Here is a 21,032-nt window from a genome sequence, read left to right as displayed (position 1 = left end):
CTTAATTTTTCTGAAATTGTTGAATTCTAAGAAAATAGAAAAAAGTGAAAAATATATATGATTAATATTTCCCTAGTGACTTACAGAGAGGCAGAAAGGATTTATGAAGAAGCTTAGTGTTCTGATTTTCCAGCTGAACTTGCTTAGAACATATATTACTAGTGTCATGTTATTGCTCATTGCTGACTGGCTTACTTCATTATGCTCCTGAGCATCGTGAACTGGAAAAATAATAGAAACAACAGCAACATCATCTGATTAACAATGGGCAGATCAGGCCTACAGCACAACAGCTTAATGTGAAGGAGGCAAAAAAAAATGACTCTGGATTGTTATTAACAAAATTTCTACAAATAAAAGGGGCATGAGGGAAGCATACACTTTGATAATCTTGGACCGATCAACTTAGCTTGCATTCTTAAATATTTGAAAGCTCCTATCATTTCTATTCTCCCTATAGCTGGTTAAGTGTTCTTCTGTACAAGCAGAAAGTATACTAAGCGTGTAGTCAAGAGTCGCTGGCATTCACAATCTGTGTATTCTTACAAACATTTTTAATTATAACTGCTTGAAAAGTATCCCAGATTTTCAAAAGTTTATTTTAAGTTTAAAGACTAGACAAGGTCATACTGACTTTACAACATCCTACGTGATTTCAGTATATATACAAAGAAAAATAAAACAACATTAGGATATTACACAGCTTGAAAATTTGCAAAGGTTATTGTGTCTCGGTTATTTTTGAACCTACTGACCTTTCAGAAGCCAGCATTCAGTATTACATTTCATAGTTTGTTGACTCGCAAAGATACAATCATTAGAACCCCAAGTCTTCAAAATTCACACCAATCTTTATGAAGTCTTTTAGAAAGAGAAAGTCAACTTTAAATGCAGTTAGTGACTGTGATTAATGCTGTCATGGGACATCGATAAAATGGAGATGGCTGGATTTTTTAGTCTCAGAAATGATAAAATGAACACATTATAGTTAATATAGTGAAGGTTAGGTAATTCTCGTTTGCTTTTTATGAGATTTATTTCAGTGAGAATGAAAATAAAATAAATTTGCTTCACTATAATGTCGTTGACACAAGCAACACAGAGTCTATTTCACAATAATTAGGAACATTTCCACACGTGGGAGGCTCTTTGCTGTTGTTAATTTTAGGCATCAGGGGACAAATATTCCATTGGACACACTATATTGTGAACAGTATATAACACAGAGAGTAAATGGACAAGCAAGAGAAAGTATTTCAGTGCCTTTCTAAAAGTAACAAATATAATTTTCACCAACTTCTTTTTAATAGCTATCAATATAAAAAATTCAAAACCTCACACAAAACCATGAATAGTCTTGGAAATGCAAATTATCACAAAGTACTATTCATAATATTTAAAATATAATCTTAAAACAAAAATCTTGCATAATGTGCAAAGAAAAACATTCAGAAATCTAAATCCCCAAAGAAATAAGAACCACTGGCTGTACTCTAAGTGTGTATTTCTGAATTTCAGTAACTGCATAACATGAGTTTAGCTGTAGTCACTCAAAAATATTTTGCATTCCTGACTTTAAAGTTAACTACAAATGATAATACTGAAGACATAGCGATTTCACTCTGAGAGATGTTGAAAACTGAGCAGGGCTTACAGTCCACAGTTTTATTGTAAGAACCTGAATTAGAAAATCCGTGAGCTTGGGAGTCTTGTGTGACTGGACCAGCTAGTTCCCTCTTATTTCCACCTCAGTGTGATTGGCTTTCTCTTTAGATTCCTCACTATGCTTGAAGACCACTGCATATACACATCATTAAGAAATGGTATTAACACATGGACAAATGGGACATTAACAGTCTAGTGGCTTTTGTGATGTAGCACAAGTATTAAAGAAAAAAACACTTACCTGCATTGCTCAGGACCTTAACATTTCGTACACATACCGGCCTTTCTTTTCTGGGACCCTTAATCTAAAATTCCAATAATTCTGTGTCTAAGCCTTGTAAAATAAATACTTGTAAAGCTTATAATTTAGAGGTTGAGGACTTTTATGGAGGCAGGGTGAGCTTTAATTTGAGAGACGTGTCAATGAAACTTCCATTATCAATAACAAATTGTTAGGATAATTGCTTACTTTTTCAGGACCTTTGAGGTAAAATAAAGAGAAATCAATTTTCATCTTGAGAATGGTTTAGAACATTGTCATTAGTAAATACATCGCTTGTTACAAATAACTGCACAATGTGCTTTCCTGGGAAACCGTCACCAGTTTCAAATAGCGACAGAATCTTGGTTTCCCAGGAAATGTGGGAAGATGAATATGTTCGGCCAAGTGATGTAGCACTGTGTTCATATTAGTTTGCCAGATGCTCTTGAAATGGACAAAGAATTCATGATTCTGCTATTTCATAGTAAATACAAACCTAAGTAAATGCTATCAAAGACTTACAATTTTTAAAGGGACAATACTTTTTGTCGTTTCTCACAGTGAAACGACAAAAAGGGATTCTTCAGAAAGGAGGCATTTGGGAATTACATAGGTACAGTTTTCCTCAAGAATAAAACATATTTAATTGACATTAAATATGGATTGGTCTGCTGATATGCAATCATAGTCTATAGATATAAATGAACACAACACTCCCTTTAGGCAAATAATAGGAAGAACTGCAATTGGAAAAATACTGACTAATTCAGGCAATAAGCAAAGTAAAGAATACAGACGGGAGTCAAAAGGAAAAAGAAATCATAAATCTCTAATTAGAAATAATGGAAGTAAAATTAGAATTATAGTATTAATTAGTACTGCATATCACAGATTCTTCTTCAAAATTCTGTTATAAACACTGAGCGTTAGGCACAGGGAAACAAGGTAATGCAAAGTCATTAAAAAAACTTATTGCTAACATTGCAGTATTTTTAATAAGAATTAACCATTTCTTGTAAAAGCTCTATCAATTCTTCTTTTATTTGATAACTACGAGGTTTTTTTTTAAACCTTTGCTATAAAAAGGATACTTCCTTTCCCTACCATATCTCACCCAATGTGAATAATTCAGAAAACAATGAAAAAAGGAATTCACAGTTAATGTGATGTTACTTAAGAGAGTTGAACCCTAAAAATCAAATCACTGAAAAGGCAGGTTTAGGGTTCCTAAAGGACAGTTAGTGGCCTACCATAATCTGCGCACTTTTCATAAAAAAAACAAAAACAACCATTCAGTGTCCTACGGTTCTTCCGTAGGATCCGCACGGTTCTTCCCACGGAGACGCTTTCTGGGGAACAGAGGAGAGGTTGTGGGGTGTGCGGGTTTCTCATTCCTCTTCCGTGCAGCCCAGCAGCTCCGATCGCAGCGTGATCCTCCCGTACCACGACCAGGGGAGGATTCTTATGTGTCGTGCATAGATGGGGGGCTCGATGACATTTTTTCTGTGGGTGTCATTGTCGAAATTGCCCTGGAAAACCTGATAGAGAAGAGTGGAGAACATCAGTTGCATAGCTCGCTTTTTCCCTGGAATTTATGTTTCCTTATATGGAATATTCTTCCCAAACGTAACATGTGATAACTATTCATTTCCTCTGCTTCCGAACATATTTCAGTTTCTTTTAAGGATTCATTTTTGGTTGAATTGTCAATTAATATCTTAAGAATTAAGTGAGGCAAGAATTGATTTCTAGTGTAGAAGCGCCGAGTTCTATCAGTTTTATCTGCCAGTCTTTCGCACGTTTTTAAAATGCAGCAGATATTTATTTTTCGCTCATGCCATGGGCTGACAACGGTTAGAAAGCTTGCCCACCTCGCTGTCTTCCAACCAGTGACTCAGAGATCCAAGCTGTTTGCAAATTCCTGCCCTCATCTGGAACACGTGACCGCCAGGCCATCAAGGGGCAAGTTGGCAGACTGCAGAGAAGGTTTTAAAGGACAAGGTATGGAAGGAACTGACATCATTCTACTTATGTTTGATCTTAACTGGTTACATAAGCCTTAACTGGAAAGGAGGTTGGGGAATCAGCAGGAATATATCAATGTCTGTTGAGCAATAATAGTCTTTATCATTATCTTTTGCACACTTCCCACCTAAGAAACAAAATTAACCCATGCCCAGAAAGACAAACCTATCAAAGATGGTTTTGATTCAGGTTTTTCTCTTTTTGGGGGTGTTTGGAACTACACAACAAAATGCTATGGTCACTGGGACTTGTGATATTCTGACACTCTGCATTAAATGACTCTTCACCTCTCTTCTTTGTTAAAAAGCATTTAAAACTTTTTTTCCCCTTAAAGACAATTTATAATAACTTGGACACGTTTCTCCTTCAGAAAGAAAAAGCAAATTCAAAACCCTGAAATTTGAAATTTGAAGAATGACAGTAAATTATAAATTACTTGGGGAGACAAGGAGGTACTTGTGATACTTAGGTTTTACTTGAAGTCTTTATCATTTCCTCTTACAGATTTTGAACCTTTCTTACTAATTTCTAGTATTTTATATTTACATTTTCATTAATCTCATCTAGGCTAGTGAAAAATCTCTGCAAGATTTTTTTCCTTTTAACTTTATGAGGCACCTTATAATTGAAAGATAATCCTCTTTCTCATTTAAGATCAAAATACGAGTATACAGCCAAAGGGATAACTGAAAATAAAATTCCCAAAAGAAAAAAAAAAGCTTCACCACCCTATGAGAGCATATTTAACCTGCATCTTTGAACATTCTGAAATTAAAGGGAATGCTTTAAACATGGCCTTCTAGAATAAGTGGGCTCCAACTTATATCACCACCAAAGATCTTTCTGTGCTCTATCTAGAGAAAAAAGTAGATGCTCTTCGATAAAGCATTAGGCTGTGGCACTGATTCATAGAGGCAGCAGTTCAGAGTGGTAGACTTTCTGCTGTTTCCAAGGGAAAGTTATTTACCCTTGAGGGCATATGCAAAATACAGTCCCCCATCTGGTGGGGGAATAATTTTTCAAATTGACACAAAATATATCACAAAGACTATTTTTGAATAAATATTTACTGAAGAAGAGAATACTTGGTTATGCTAAGTCTAGCAGCGATCACCCTGGCATACTTAAATGCATAACTATTGAATTTTATCCTCAATAATGTTAAGCCTGCTTTGTCTAGAGGGAAAATCATTTTGGACTGAGATGTATTACTAAATAGATAAAAGGTCTCTGTTGCTAACAGCTCATCTGTGAAAGAAATACCATGTACACAGGCCAGGTGTGGTGGTGCATGCCTGTAATCCCAGGATTTGGGAGGCTGTGGCAGGAGGAACCTCATGAGTTCAAGGTCAGCCTGGGCTACATAATGAGTTCAAGGGCACCTTGAACTACATAGTGAGACCCTGCCCCCCACAGAAGAAAACAAAGAAAAAGGAAATACCATGTACATATTCACCACCAAAGTTTGAGAGATGTCATTTAGCAGCAGAAAATATAGGTAGAAGCTCTGGTTTCTGGACACTTTTAAATATAAGATGTTGGATTCAAATGCTCTATTGAGATTGTAGTGTTACAGCTTAAAACGGAATCTAAAGTCCAATTTTGTAGCCCTGATATATAATTTAATGTATATCTTCAGAATAATAGAATTTAAATTCATAATGTTTACTGCCACATCTATAATAGTAGTAGACCACTTTTTGGAAAGGAAATATAGAAGAAAACATTTGAAGTTTCTACTCTTCAGACCAGATTTCAATGCGGAACTATCAAGACATAGGGCAGCAAATGATTAGTTATACATCTTTCTTCAATGGAGGATACCTACAAAGCACTGCCTGCTGAATACAAGTATAATTTTTATTTTTAAATTTTTAATTATTTGTTTTTTGGGGGTTTTTTGGTTTTTTTGGTGCTGGGGATCAAACTCGAGACCTTGTGCTTGTGAGGCAGGTGGTGGAACCACTGAGCTAAATCCCCGGCCAATGATTTGTTTTTTTGAGACAGGCTCTTGTTCTGTAGTTCATGTTGGCCTGGAACGCATGGCGGTCCTTCTGCTTCAGTCGCCAGGGTGCTAGGATCACAGGCCTGGGCCACCACACCTAGCCCTGAAATTTCTGATTTAATGTGTGAAAATTATAGACACTTTCAATGCTTGTTTAAAAAAATTAAGTGAACTTTCATGAAACAGCATAATTTATAAAACAAAAGTGCCTACAGAAAAAGAGTCAAAATTTATATCGGAATCACCCAAGTCACGGTCTAAGATTAATGAAATCATAGTTGCATTTTCAGAGGGCTTTCAGTAAGGATAGCACAGAATGCCAAACACAGACCACCTCGGTCTAAGAGGGCATCTTGCACCTGCTGTGCATGCATAGGGCACATGCTGTTTGCTTGTCTGCAGGACTAGGAAGACCCTCCTAAAGAACGCCATTTCAATGTTTTAAAGGGCAAAGGAGTGCAAACACAGTATTCTGGGTTAACTTTCTAAAATCTGTAATATGCATTTCACAGGCCCACTTGAGATTTATAAATAACCCCATTTGAAATTGAAGTCTGAAAAGGTTCATGGAGAATCCTGAAACTCCATACTGAAGGGAAGCTATTTAGTATGAGAAAGACATAATTTGATTTATAAATTTCGTAAAAAATATACTCAAGTCCCAGTTTCGGGAGGCAGGAAGCCAACTGGCTGGTGACAGGACTGCTGGTGTGGTCAAACACAGCTATGCTGGGGGGTCGCTCAGGCACTGCCTAAGATGTGGGGCTGGAAGACAAAGACATGCGAGGCCCTTTGTGGAGGATTCCTTAATCACAACCTAAGAGAAGACGAGGGAAAGGGAGACAGTCCCTCACTGTGGGTAAAATGTTGGGCTCTGTTTTCCACTGTTAATGCTCCTTGATGCCAGTTACAATTCAAATCAGATTCTAGGGGGTACAAACCCCAACACAGACAGAACATCAGATAAAATACAACAATTAAACATTGCTTCCAGGTGAGGTGGGTTATTTGTTCATAGACACTAATGTCCATCCAGGACAGGGTAGGCGTCATTACAAGAAAGCCACGAAGACCACAGAGGAAGGCAGGAGCACCTGCAGGATGTGCTGAGAGCTGCACACTCACTCTACCCAGAAGTCGCTTAGGGATTCCAGTGCAGTTCTATTTCTTTACAAAACCACCCGATGCTGATTCTTGAAGGTGTATTTCTTTTTATTTGTCCTAAACCTAACTCGTTAAAAGTTTTAAACAAATCTCCACTGTTCTAACCTTTTGGGATTTATGCCCACATTGTCCAAAGAGTGAGTGGCTCTCAGTGCTTCTCTGTACCCTCCCTTAACTTTGAAGGTTAGCCACTCAGTGTTTTAGTGAAGTCTCCTTCTACCTTTTGGCCACTCAATCGAGATTTTGTTATTTCTCATACCACAGGTGGGGATTACAACCATATCTGTGATGCCAGGTATTATGCGAAAAACATGGGTTGAAAAAAGCTTTCTCCAGTGTTCTCTGTTGTTTGGCTTTGCTTTGTTAATGGTGCTGAGCACACCACTGGCTCAGCGAACCCATGTTCTTCAGGGATAGAGGGGAAGAGAGGCTGTCCATTTCCCCGGGTGTGTGTGTGTGTGTGTGTGTGTGTGTGTGTGTGTGTGTGTGGCGGGGTCCACAGGCTGAAAGACAAGAATTCTACAGTTAGCGGATCTAATTGGAATTCCTTGTCTTCGCATCTACAGTACTTACAGCACACAGTTATGCAGGAATAGTATTTTCTAGCTCTGATTCTGATAACCCTTGCTTTTATCTAATTCTACACACACAATGAAAGAACATGAGACTTGGAGAAATCAGAGAACTCTGCACCCACTCCCCTCACTCCAATTTCTGACCTGTGACTTCCACCTCTCCATAGCAAGTCCCCATCTAATGGGGTGGAAAGGTATTGAGACAGCTTGAAAATTCATGGTTTCGCTCCTAATATGTCTCTCTCCAACTTCAACATATTTATCCTAGTTTTAGTTTCAAGGGGCATAGAAGTCTAACCCATCAAATGAGAAGTATTTTTTGGTGCACTTAACATTGAATATCACTAATGCCTCAAAAAGTCAAAATCAATGCTTTAGGCTAAATATTCCTGGTTTAACAATTCCTCCTGTTACGTCGTTTTCAGACTTAACTTCATCTTGATTTTGTTTCATTGGATTCTCCTTGGTTTAACTAGGACTAAACTAAAGTGTGGTATTAATTTGAACTTAGAACACACTCCAGGCTATGAAGAGCTCAAAAGATAAAATGTATCTTTGCTGCAGATGTAATATTTTGATCAATGCCAATCTAAGATTTAAAACTATTATATTAAATTTTGGGGTTAACAAATTCTGGGCTTTAAGAAAAATTTTTAAGAAGTTTAAAAAAAAATGTGTACAATGGATATATAGTGGTGGCATAGATTTATACCTGTCCTAATTTTTATATTATTGAATTCATGACATTTCAGAAATAGTAATTCCTACTTAAAATTATTTACTTTTAAAATAGTGGAAATTTAGTGGATGCTAGGATTTAACTATTTCACAAAGCCACCATTTATATATAAAATGAGTATGAAATTTTTTGTGAGTGATCTAAAGGTCAGGTGCTTATTAGTTTAGGGTTCAGCAACATAAAACTCAGTTTTATATACTTTGTATCAACATTACTTGAATTTTTGGACTGTGAAAAATTTTAGAGTTACAGCTTGAAGTAAATCATTGGTTTTAAGTAATTTAGCCTGATGAAAATTTTCACTGTATTTGTGTGCACAAACGAAGTTAAACATAATATTTTTCCATTTGAATAGGAGTGTTTAGAAGAGAGACATAATTGTTTCTAACTCTGCGAGTAAAATGTCAATAACATTTTAAGCTAATCTATTTAATTTATGTTCTACTTGGCTCTCTCTATTTTAGATTAAAAACTCAAAAATTTCCTTAGAAAGTCAAAACAAATATTGTATTATAATACATAAAAAATTTTAAAATTCAGTTACTATTAAAATCTATACTATATTTTAAAATGTTTTTGTTGTGTGTTTTGCGTGGATGACATCTATTTTTTGTTTCAATATAAAAAATTTGAAACCAAAGTTTGATTCTTTTAGCCACCCTAGGCTGTAACTATTATTCAGCAAATTCAATTTTCTACAAAACTGTACCAGCATCCTGAAACTATCTCATGGTTGAATGGCTGGTATATCATTCTTACGGTTTCCTCTGCAATCCATTCCACTAAACCAGTGAGACTCTGTAACAAAATTAGCCTCAATATGAGTGCATTCTTTCAAATATAATAAGGAAGTAAGAAAGTACTTGCAAGGTAAATTCCAATATATACGAAGATGTTGCTGTGGGGAATAGGGCACACTAAGAATCACAGCCCGAGGGGCTCAGGTGCCCCGCCCCCCCCATGCTTCTCTAGAGAACTGGTCTGTGATAACTATGTCTACACAGACCCTAAATCTGCAGAAGAAAGTGTGCTGTGATAGGAGTGCCACTACAGGAAATTCCAACAGTGCTTCAGCAAGTCTTCATGGGCAGACAGGACCACAGAGCTGCCACAGCGCCTTCCTCCAGAGCATCCTGGGTAGAGCTACTGCTGCCTGGAGCTGCAGGTAAGGTAGGGCAATGGCCAGCCAAGCCAAGCTGTGGAACATTCTTGTGCCTATGTCAAAGGGGAAGAAATGGAGTCAAAATATGTTCCTTTCTTTATGGTGAAGCCACAGGCACGGACAAAGTGACATGTCCCAGTTGGTGAAAATATCACGCAGGTAGTCTTCAGGTAACAAATCTATGGAAAATATTCTGTTTTTGTTGTCGACCACCCACTACTACAATGAGACGGTCAGTTGCTCCAAAAGGAGTTGACCACATTGTTCTCTTTGCCAGGAAGATCTTCCAAGGTACATCTTTGTCTGGAGGCTGCTTGTGTGTGCTATTTTAGCACACTGCTGTCTCACAAACTCTCTAGTGAGTGTCTCTTCTGCAGAGTTGAGGGTGTGCGAAATCCACCCTTGTGTGTGATGAGTGTACAGGACTTACAACTTTGTACAGCATGCGTGTATGGGAAACGCTTCATCTTACCCGAAGACCTGTCTGGCCTCTCCCTTCAGCACCTGTGAGGTAGTCTTGAAGCCCTTGGAAAGCCCTCTCTTGTTCTCAGGGTGTCTGGGTCACATTAGGTAGCCTATGTTAGTGTTGCGATGGATGACAGGTGCATTGTGTCATCCTGATCCTGGTAGGATATGAAAACTAATTTGAATCATGAATGTGGTGAATGGGTGAATTCTGTCTTCACAACTGAGCTTCAGTAAAAAGTCTCCAGGGCTGAGGTCAACTTCTTGGTTGGCAAAAGTGTTGGCTTCCTGTGTCACATCATTGCTGAGAGAAGGCAGCACTCTTCAAAATGCCACTGGGACAGCATGGACCTCCTAGGCTCTGCCCCTCGAGCCTGTGCCCTTGGCTGATTTTCGCCTGTACCAAGACTTTTCCACCTCTTCTGTGAATCTTTCTAGCAAAATATCAAATCTGAGAAGGATCTCAGGCACATGTAAATATACAACTAATGTCAGTGAGGTTGGACTGGGAGAGTCCTAAACTCTGCAGAGTGGGGTTTAAGGGTTGTAGGTTTCACTGAGGAATTTTTTAACATTTGTAAAATTGACAGTTGGAAAAGGGGCCTTGATTGCTTGAGAGGGTTTTATCTAAAATGTCTCTGACTTCATGGGCCAGAATTTAATGACTCTTTGGGATTCAAAAATAATTGTAAGCTTTCTCTCTTTTTTATTCTTTGAGAAAGTCGACATAAAAATCCAATGAAATTTATTTATTTTGGCTCCTAAATATACTCATTAAGCCCTTGACTCTTAAGATGTACCTTCTCTATATTTCCTGGTCTTATTTTTAATTTCGGGATGATCCTTATTTTTATGAATATGAACCTAATAAAATTCCCAAGCAACTAGTGTTACTTATTCACTTTCATTTTTCAGTAACAAAACAATTCAACATTATTGTCCTGCATTTCTTTAATATCAATTCTGCCATGGTTTATAAGCTCTTGCGGAGCATTACTTTGACCATCTATGCAGGATTACTTTGAAATCCCCTGAGAGACTGCAGTCAGGTTTTCTGAAAGTTATAGACCATGGTGACATATATAAATAATTCTGCACCACAGTTCACATCGGATAACAATTTTTCTCTGTGCTCCTTTCCAAATGATGTTTTATTCCATGAGCTTCTTTAAAAAAATCTAAACCCTGGTTGCTTCAGTGATTTGTTTACCTCGCAAGCTTTCTCAATGAAAGTATATGAGGCTTTCAAACTCCTGTCGAAGATTTAACTTCAATGGTCCAATTGTAGCACATTTCAGCTTGATGGAAAAAGCAAGAAGAAAAACATGAGGACCCAAGTTCTACACTCTACCACCAGTGCAGGGATTACTTCAAACTACTAAAATTAATATACAGATTTTCTGAGAAAATTATTTTCACTCTCATGGTTGCTCTCAGAAAATCTGTTTTGGTTCGAAGTTTGTTCTCTGTTGGAATTACATAAAAAGTTAGGTCTATAACTACAGCAATCCTGCATTTCACTAAAATGATCTGGCTTTGCTTTATGCTCCTAGTACACACAAATATTTGATTATAGTGCAAAAACTATTGGCTAAACCACAAATTTGATGTTCACTTGGATTTCTTGTAGCATTATTTTCACCCTATTGCTCTTTTTCTAATAATTCCCATTTTTTTTCCCAAAATGCACCAATGGGAGACTCCAATAATTACCCTCCTCCAAAATTGAAAATAAGTTGCCTTTTTGGCTGATATTTAATCCTTGATTGGGAAAGAGATCACTACGATCGTTTTCTAAAATTCTTTGCATCTCACTTCCTCTAGAGTTTGAGATTCTTGGGCAAGAGGAGGAAATAATACATCTTCGAGAATTTTTTCAAGAACATTTTACTTCTGAACTTTCATTAGACCAACCCCAAATGTGTGAGATTAGGAGGTCCATCTCTCAGCAGTAAAAATGACTTCTCAGTTACTGTGATTTGACATAGGCAGTATTTGTGATTTTTTTTTTTTTTAGCCTACTCTGACAGTGCCAAGCCGATCTAGGGATTCCTAACACCCAACCCAGCAAAATAAAAGATGAGCAGGACTTGGTGAGCTCTAGGCCTTCTGTGCACTGTTTACTTACATAACCTTGACCTTAAGCAGCACAAGAGCTTATAGCTTTTTGCAAAGAGCCAAACAGTCACACTAAGAAGTTCATGCCGTCTTTTGTGATTAGATCTTGACCCTGGGAAAAAAGATGCAGAGAAAAATCAAAGAAAAGATGGAACTCTGGTGAGGGGGTGTCCTTCTCTCAAACTTACTGGCATTTAGAAAGCTGAGACTGAAAGTCAGCAGGGAGGACACATTGCCACATTTAACTTCTTTTATGATGAAAGTCTTCTTAAGTAACAAGAATATCCTAGGAAATATATCACACAGGATGATTGCCTATAAAGATTTAGGAAACATAAAATATGCCATTCTAAACTGTGGCTATATATTTAAACTATCTGCCTTCTAGCACTGAGATTTTGACTGCCTTGAGAAATATTCCTACAGGAAAAAAAAAGAATTGGGACATCATCTGCTTCTCAGAGCTACCTCCAGGAGATATTATTACCAGCAGAAGTCAGGAAGTAAGAACACCTAAGTTTGTCTTTTTAGTCTCACACTAGAAATGTAAATTGCCTTTTGTCTTTTCTTTGAAAGTACAGAGCAATCTGCCTTCCCGTTGAAGCTCGGCCCTATCTCCCAGCATCGTCTCTTATATCACTCCAAGAACTTTCCATTTCATCAGAGCAAGCTGTAGCCTGGTTCCCCCTTCGTGGCAGATGTGTAACTTAGGTGGCAGTGGAAGGCTTGATGCTTTTAGTAATTCTCCGCAGACCTTGGGAATCCCTCCTCTCTCCTAGTCTCTTTGACGAGTTTCACCCTATCTCGGGCAGAAATGACTCCGCACAAAGCTGTGTGTAGGAGCACAGGAGTGATCTGAGAGCCCAGCCGTGTCTCCTAGCCCAGCCTGGCTTCTGAGGGGAGGAGTGTCAGAGCGTGGATGGAGGTCGTGTGGCTGGTGGCAGAGTGGAGTCTTCCTAGGGGAGCCGAGCACGAGTGTATGTGTCCTAGGACACCAGTGGGAGGGATTTTCCTTTAACTTCTCCTGACCATTCTCGATCCCGCTGGCAAATTACGGAAGCTCTAATGGAGACAAGACTGGCAGGTCACATATTTAAGTTAAAATTATAATTAAAAATTCATCATTTATCTGAAATTCCAATTTAATGACTGTGCTGTATTTTTATTTGCTAACTTTAGCAGCTCTGAATAAAAAGGATGGAAGATGCTGACTCTAATCTGAGGAGGAACAAAGCCCAGCTTTGCTCTGAACCAAACTTTGCTTCTTTTTTTTCTTAGTAAGTTCGGAGAGTGTTGATTACTGCAATAAAAATGGTATCAGAAGGGAAAAGTTAGATTTATTCTTACTTATGTAATATATTAGAATACTTCAGAAAGGAAGAAAAGTGTAGTGCAATTTTATTATTTAAAAGTAATATTATTTTCATGAACTTACGAAAAATACCCTTTTGGTGGTACTGGTTATTAATTTCAGGACCTTCACACTAAGCTACGTCCCATTCCTTTTATATTTTGAGACATGGTCTTGCTAAATTGCTTACCTGACAAGTCTCAAACTTGAGATCACCCTGCCTTAGCCTCCTAGGGTGTGGGGATGACAGGGCTAATCTGGCTTCTTTTAAGTATCACGAACTGCTGAATATTTTATTTGTCTTTACAGATACTTTTGTTACTAGCTTGACTGCAAAGCAGGAAATGAGTCCCTGTGTTTGGGCTTCTGAGATTTGTCTTCGGTTCACACTTACAGAACACTGGAAGGATCAGGCTTTCCTATCGGATTCATCGTTTTACTTTGAGTCATTTCTAATTGGTTTTGTGTGTCCCATTACACCAGAAGCTTAATGACGATAAGACACGGTGCCTGTTTATGAAGACTCCAAAGGACTGAGTACAGATGATGCAGATGTGTCTGTCCCATGCCTACTCCACACACCTCGAATGCCTTGAGTTTCATGAAAGGGGGAAAATCACCTCGAAGAGGGCCATCTTCTAGGTGTCGAAAACTGAGCAGCCCCTTGATAATTTCCCATAAAATGGACGTGTAAGTAGGTACGTTGGAATCTTTTTTCTGATTTAGGGCGTGAAAAGGTACAAAAAGACTGGAACATTGATTACGTCACTTTGCGAGGGTTACAGAAAAGACTTCTAGCTGCTCAATGTCTTGCAGCCACCAGGGTGATGGTGGACAGTGAAACTGGCGTAGGTCCCAGGTAAACCGATGTCCTTGAGTGTTCTTACCCTCAGATGTGCTGTGACAGAGAGTCAGCATGTCACTTGCTTGGTGATTATTTTGAAATGAAATGGGTTCATATGTTTGGCTGTATTATGGTCAATGGTTAACGAATTCAGAGTTCCAACGACCAAAAAATAAAGTGACAAGGCTCTGTCCAACTGACATTGATATATTACTGGTTTTCCAAGTAGGAAAGATAACTTCTAGACTCAGACCAAATATGAGGGTACACTCTGTCTAATAAAAAGCATTAATCATTTTCTTTTGGTTAATCTGCTTTTATCCAGTTAATTACTGCCTTTTGAGGCACATGTAAATGTTGAACAATTTATTAAAATTTGTATCCATGCCCATTCTATTGTATACCCATGCAGATCAATATTTTTATATGTTAGCATTTTAGTCAACATAGTTGAATTAATAATTAATAATTTCTCATAGTAGGAGTGCATATATAAGCTAAATAAAAGCATGGATGATATTTTCCATCATTTAATACTATTATACAATTACATCTAATAAAATGGAAGTCAAATATAAACATAATATAATCAGAATCTTAAATTTGGACATACTTATTGATTTATGATAAGTGAAAAGGGATTCAAAAGATAAAATTTAATATGTTCACATGCTGGCATTTAGCATTGGAAAATTAAGGTAATATAGCATGCAGTAATACATATACTGTTATTAATTTTATTTATGAACAATTTCCTTTGGCAACACTGTTATGTAATATAGCCCTTGTGCTTTTCTTACATATTTTTTCATTTTTGCAGAAACATCTGTTAACTAGAAAAGCTGTATGATTTCAAATTTTAAGGTAATTTATCAAACTCCCTGAAAATAAAGAAACTCTGTTTTGAGGACATAAGATAATTAACAACAAAAAGAACAAACATATATTCATCCTTTGGCATTATATTACCCTGCACTGTCTTGTCTTCTCCCCATAAACCTCCTGAAAATCACCCTTCAGAACATCTGTGCCGGGTGTTACCTGTCACTAAATATGAGCCATAGCTCAGCAAAGCACTTACTGTGGCTGGCCCCACCCACCCAAACCCCACAGAATTCGTGGATTAGGGGTCTGCTTTTTTCTATCACCTGGCAGTGTGTTTTTAGCACTGTTTGCTGTTGTTATTGTTCATTTGTTGTTGTTTTTTTCTTTCTTTATAGGACGGAGGGACTAATGAAGGTTTAAAAATCCAAATACCATCAAGAAAATGCCAAAATTAACTATGTTTTACATTTAATATGAAAAATGTGAAAAAACCTATAAAGAAAATTTTTACAATGACTATGATCACTTCTTGAAGAATAACTGATTTCTACTGACGTTTCCAAATAAAACGAAACCCTTCTTAACATTCTTGAGTTTCCCCTGACAAAATGGCTCAAGCTTGCTGGGCTCTCTTGCTTGTCTTCTACTGGCAGCCTCTAGCTGGTTGCTCCATTCTGCAACTGTAGTTACATAAGGTACCCCTGACTCATTCTCCTCAGCTCAGCCCATGAACACTCATCTTGGTCTCCCAACCCTTTCTGCTTTTAAACTATTCTCTACCCTAGACTCTAGACCAATGGCCTTTGGGCAGGTAGCTCCGGGACTCTCATTAAGCACACCCCTGGAAGCAGAGCCTCCTGGCTAATGACCTGTGCACATGCACCCAGTGCTCTGCTTTGTTTCTGACCCCACACTTCACAACTGATACTCAGAAATGGCTCCTCATCTTGTTCTTGGTGCATCCGAACAACTGCTACCACGCACATGATGCCATGCTACTTTTCAAATTCGTAGTTGTTCAACTAGGTTGTCCTTTCTGAATCCAGTAGGGAGACTTAGTTCTGATAATCAGTTTTACTCTGCTAAATCATTTCTGTACTTGGGTATTTGCTGAGATCTGGCCCTCTCAGTCCTGATCTTTGAAGAAGGCATATATATATATTCTCATTTTTTTCATCAACATGAATTGCAAAAGCTTCATAAAGAAGTACAAGATTCCTTTGAATTTGGCAGTTAGCACGGACAGTGCAGTGCCATGGACTGAATGTCTCCCCAACTGTACAAGTTGACGGGTGACAGAGGCTTTGAGAGGTGACTCAGTCATGTGGTTAGAACCCTCGTGAGTGGGACTGGTGCCTTATGAAGGAGCCCCCGAGACCTTGTTTGCTCTTTTCTGCCCTGAAGGCAGGAAGTGGGAATACATCATCTATGAACCAGACAGTGCGCCTTCACCAGACATGAATCTCCCAGCGCCTGGGTCTTGAGAATTTCCCATGCTCCCCAAAATGTGCAAAATATATTTCTACTTTTCACATACTATCAAGATTAGGATGTATGTGCCCTACTAGGGATTGAACCCAGGACCTTCACACTGAGCTACATTTCCAGAATTTTTTTATTATTTTGAGTCACTAACTGGCTAAATTGTCAGGGCTGGACTCAAAGTTTTCATCTTCCTGCCCTAGCTTCCCAAAATGCTGGCAGAACAGGTGTGCACCACCATGCCTGACATGATATTTTCTTATCAGCCTAAATAGACTAAGATGCATAGATTATGAAAATAATGGAATTGCTTTATTTATGTGTTTACTAAATATTTTTTTTGCCTGTTATCAGACTTCGTGCAATCTTGATAAACATCTAACCCTAAGACTGTACTTTATTGAACATCACTACTCCTATGTCATCTTCTTTGCATTAAAGATGAGGTCATGGCATTAGCTGTTATCTCCCTCTGTGTTCTCCTGTAGCATAAGCTCATCAAAAAACTTGCCAAAAAAAATTCTCAGGTAGGTGTTTAGGTTTGAAAATCCAGTAACATCCACCTTTACCTTTATGTGAACATGGACAATTCTATATTCTCCTCACTCCCGCATATCCAAGTCAGACCCCATAATGTTGAATTATGAGGAGGAAGAAAGCCAATAAACTTCTAAATGGTTAGTAGCAGATGGTGTTTATTTAAATAACATTCTTCTTGTAGACAAGGCTGAAAGTCTATCATTGTCTCCTTAACTGTAGTTTCAATTAAGTCGCTCATCAGACACCTAAATAAGGTGAGTGTATACGAATCTTGAAAATGTAGGGGAATAATTTCCCTGCTGTTACTGAATTCTAGTGTTCTACAAAAAGGCATTCAGTTCTTGGAAGTTGTTTTCCAACAAAGCAGTTTCTTTTCTTTCTCATTTGGCCCTATTTGACAACAGGTGCAGGGCTCCAAGTGGATGAAGCTAAGGGTCCTTATTAATATCTAGATGCCATCCAGTTGCCCTCCTGGAAGGAATGACTCCCTCCCTCCCTGCCCCAGCATTTTCTCCATGATCACCACTGAGGTTCCATCTTATTGACCCTTGAAGGAATTCTTCAGGCTCAAAGCTCTTCTACCAGATCAAATTTCAAAAGAACAGCATGGTACTCGCTGCTCATCTGACCTCTGCTTTACCCATGAGCTGGACTCTAGAGACTTTAAACTTTCAAATTCAATTTCCGCTCCTTGAAGGTTCCCTAGGCAGGAGTAACCAGGAGTTCGGCAGCAACTCTAATCACTGTCCTACTGTCACTGAATGTATCTTTCAGTGCAGATTAGGATGGCTTAGTTGCTGAGGGCGGGTGATGTTGCCACTTGTACTTTTCACACCAATATTAAGAAAGGGGTAGAGGTGGAGGAGGACCAGGAAATGTTTTTTTTCTATTGGAAATTTGTAGACTTCAATGAAACTGACATAATCCATGTGCTATTTCTTCCCCGGACTCATTTTATCAGGCAGCACATTTAGTAGGTTATATATTGATTTTTCAAAGTATGCTGATCAACCAAAAATGTTCCACCTTCCCTGAAGCCCTCATTGCATGGAAGGTCTCTGCTCTGTTAAGTCATGTTCAAAATTTTCCCCTAGTTTGGCAGAGAGGGGACAGTAAATGTCTTCTGAACCCATGATTGAATCAACATGAATGTTACCAGTTTCTGCATGCTCTCTCCCCTAATCACACTTTATAAACATTTAATTGAATTATTTCAATTTAAAATTTGTTGAAAGCTAATAAGCAATTACTTTTAGGTGCCCATAAGAGAACCTGCAAACTTATTAAAGTCTAAACTATTTTTGAAGCCATTCGTTCTCATTGATTTCCACCAGGCAGTCATGTAGAAACCGAAGGCCTAAGGTAGTACAATACATTTCACTCTGACTAGAAAAATATAAAACTGTACTTAGTTTTAAAATTTTGATTTTGACCTTAGCATCAGTCAGAGTCATCTTTCTTGTATGCTTCTATTTTTCAAATTACTTGGAGCCTCTGTGAACATTTACATTCTCCTCTCATCTCCCAAGAGTCTGGCAGGGCCTAGAAATGGGTATTTTTTCAGTAGCTCTGCCCCTCATGTCAGGATCAGGATTTTGTGTCTGACTGACTGAATTAGAGCATTCAGCACAAGCTCCTCAAGATGCTGTCACACATTTCTTGGTGAATATGTGTCATTTATCTTTATGTTCCAACAGTCTTATTGGATGTAGGGTTTTTAAATTTTCCATTTATTAAAAGCCTAGCTAATATTTGATTTTTTTGTCTTAAACATTTAAAAAAACTTCAAGGAAAAATATGAAATAAAGTTTAGCAACTTCTTTAGAAGACAGTGTCTACTGGTGTGAGCCCAGGTTTATTTAAACACCATGACATTACAACGAATATATCAACTGAGAAAACCCATTTTCATTTCGAATTTTTCCATATAAATACTCTTCATCAAATTTATTATTGTTTTACTTTGGCTTATAGTCTGAAAAAATTAAACACTGAAAGTGTCTATCAAGTTTTGCACTTTTCCTGCTAAACGCAGTAAAAAATGGCTCCAAGGCTCTAAAACAAATGTCACTTTCATCAGAGCAAAGGAATATTTGACTTTCAAATAAAAATGTAGCTTAGTTCATGTTGTGGAGAAATGTAAAAGTTAGTTAAGTGTTAGAAAATACTGTAAGGTGGAAAGAGAAATATGAGTGGGTATAGACCATAGTGAGAGTATTCTCAAAGGCTCAGTTACAAAGATTAGATGTGGAATTTTGGTAAAGCAGAACACTCTAAGTTCAATTGCAATCTTGTAAAGGCTATGGGAGGCTAGTCAGAAATCTGTAATTTTTTTCTATATTCTTTGGAGGTATCTCATATAGGAAAAGCAATGTGATATTTAAATTAATGTGTGTAATTTATTTCACTTAACATTATGTTATCAAAGTCACCCATTTTCCCACGAATGCCTCAGGATTATCGTTTTTTATAGCAGAGTAGTCCTCCGTAGTGTGGAAATATCACATTTACTTTATTCATTTATCTGTAGATGGACATACAGGCCACTTCCAAGATTTAGCTGGTAAGAACTGTGTCACTATAAACATCGGTATGCATATGGATGATGTCTTTAAATCTTTAGGGAAGATGCCTAGAAGGAGAATAACAGGGTCGAATGGAATTTCTACCCTTAGTTTTCTGAGGAATCTGCACACTGATTTCCATAGTGGAAATGTAAAAAGGCTCCTCTCCACACCCCCTGCATCCTCCCCAGCATTTGTTATTTGATTTTTGGTGGTGGTGCGGGGGTAACTAGGGTTGAACTCAGGTCCTTGTGCTTGCGAGGCAGGCGGCGGAACCACTGAGCTAAATCCCTTGCCCCTATTATTTTTCTTGATCATAGACATTCTTTCTGGAGTGAGATGGTAGAAATCTACCCCTTAAAGAGAAAAAGCACTTCTTTTCCTTCAGTTGACTTTTGGTCTGTCTGTGTGCAAGCATATATGTATACATTCATATAAATACTGGGTGCATCCATATGTACATACATAATTTTCTTGAGTTTTGGTTTCCTGAATTGTACCCCATTCTGTCTAATACAACACAAAAATGGAGTTCATATAATTTTAGTACTTCATTGATACCACCTACTGCAGCCTGAAATACTGCTATTATTTTGAGTGTTTTTCTTGAAGTAATCTTGCATTTGGATCTAAACTACACTTCCACACCATACACTCAAATCTAGTAACGCACGCAGTCAATAAGTGAAGGCACACACACACACACACACACACAAACACACACAGAGAAAAAAAGAGGAGAAAAGAAACCTTTGTGAATAGTTCGATTAGAAATGTGTAGCTATAAAATACCTCACAGACACATATTTTGCCCCAAAATGTTTAAATAGTTTATCATATTTATTTTCATGAAGCCTTATAGTTGACTCTGGACTTGTGAATACTGAAAACTTTTTTTCCTTATGGAAAATAACCATAAAAATAAGGTGCAAATATCATTAAGAATTAGTAGGAGATTGCTTGCTCAAACTTAGTGACACTATTGCAAGTTACATCGTGTTCTTCTTTTCAGATATATAAAGGATAGAGATAAAATATCTAATGGCAGTGACAACAGTAACAAAGCATGATAATTATTTTATATACATAAAATATATTTTTATTATCTATGTCTACATCAGCTTACTTTTCCAGGTGTTTTTATATTTATTTTTAAATTCCCCGCGACGTGGGAATGGAGAGGTTATTGCCCTGTACCTCCTTGTCCTACAGGAATTATTTCCTTATGGTGATATTAATTGCTGCA

The 21,032-nt window shown here is 37.7% G+C and overlaps 1 protein-coding gene across 3 annotated transcripts in view; it reads right to left on the bottom strand.

The window, feature by feature from the left end:
• Nucleotides 1–580: 580 nt before the first annotated feature.
• Edil3 (EGF like and discoidin domains 3) overlaps nt 581–21,032 on the bottom strand; it is a 404,159-nt gene continuing 383,707 nt past the window's right edge. For all 3 annotated transcript variants that reach the window (XM_004841650.4, XM_004841651.4, XM_087180996.1), the window contains one exon: nt 581–3,465. In XM_004841650.4, coding sequence (XP_004841707.1) covers nt 3,316–3,465 — 150 coding nt within the window. In that variant the 3' untranslated portion in view covers nt 581–3,315. The remainder of the gene's footprint in view (nt 3,466–21,032) is intronic.

This window comes from Heterocephalus glaber, unplaced genomic scaffold (genome assembly GCF_053883595.1).
Source record: "Heterocephalus glaber isolate CG9 unplaced genomic scaffold, H.glaber_assembly_v1.0 deba00001465, whole genome shotgun sequence".
NCBI classification, from domain to species: Eukaryota; Metazoa; Chordata; class Mammalia; order Rodentia; family Bathyergidae; genus Heterocephalus; species Heterocephalus glaber.
This window is presented reverse-complemented; position numbering and strand designations above follow the sequence as displayed.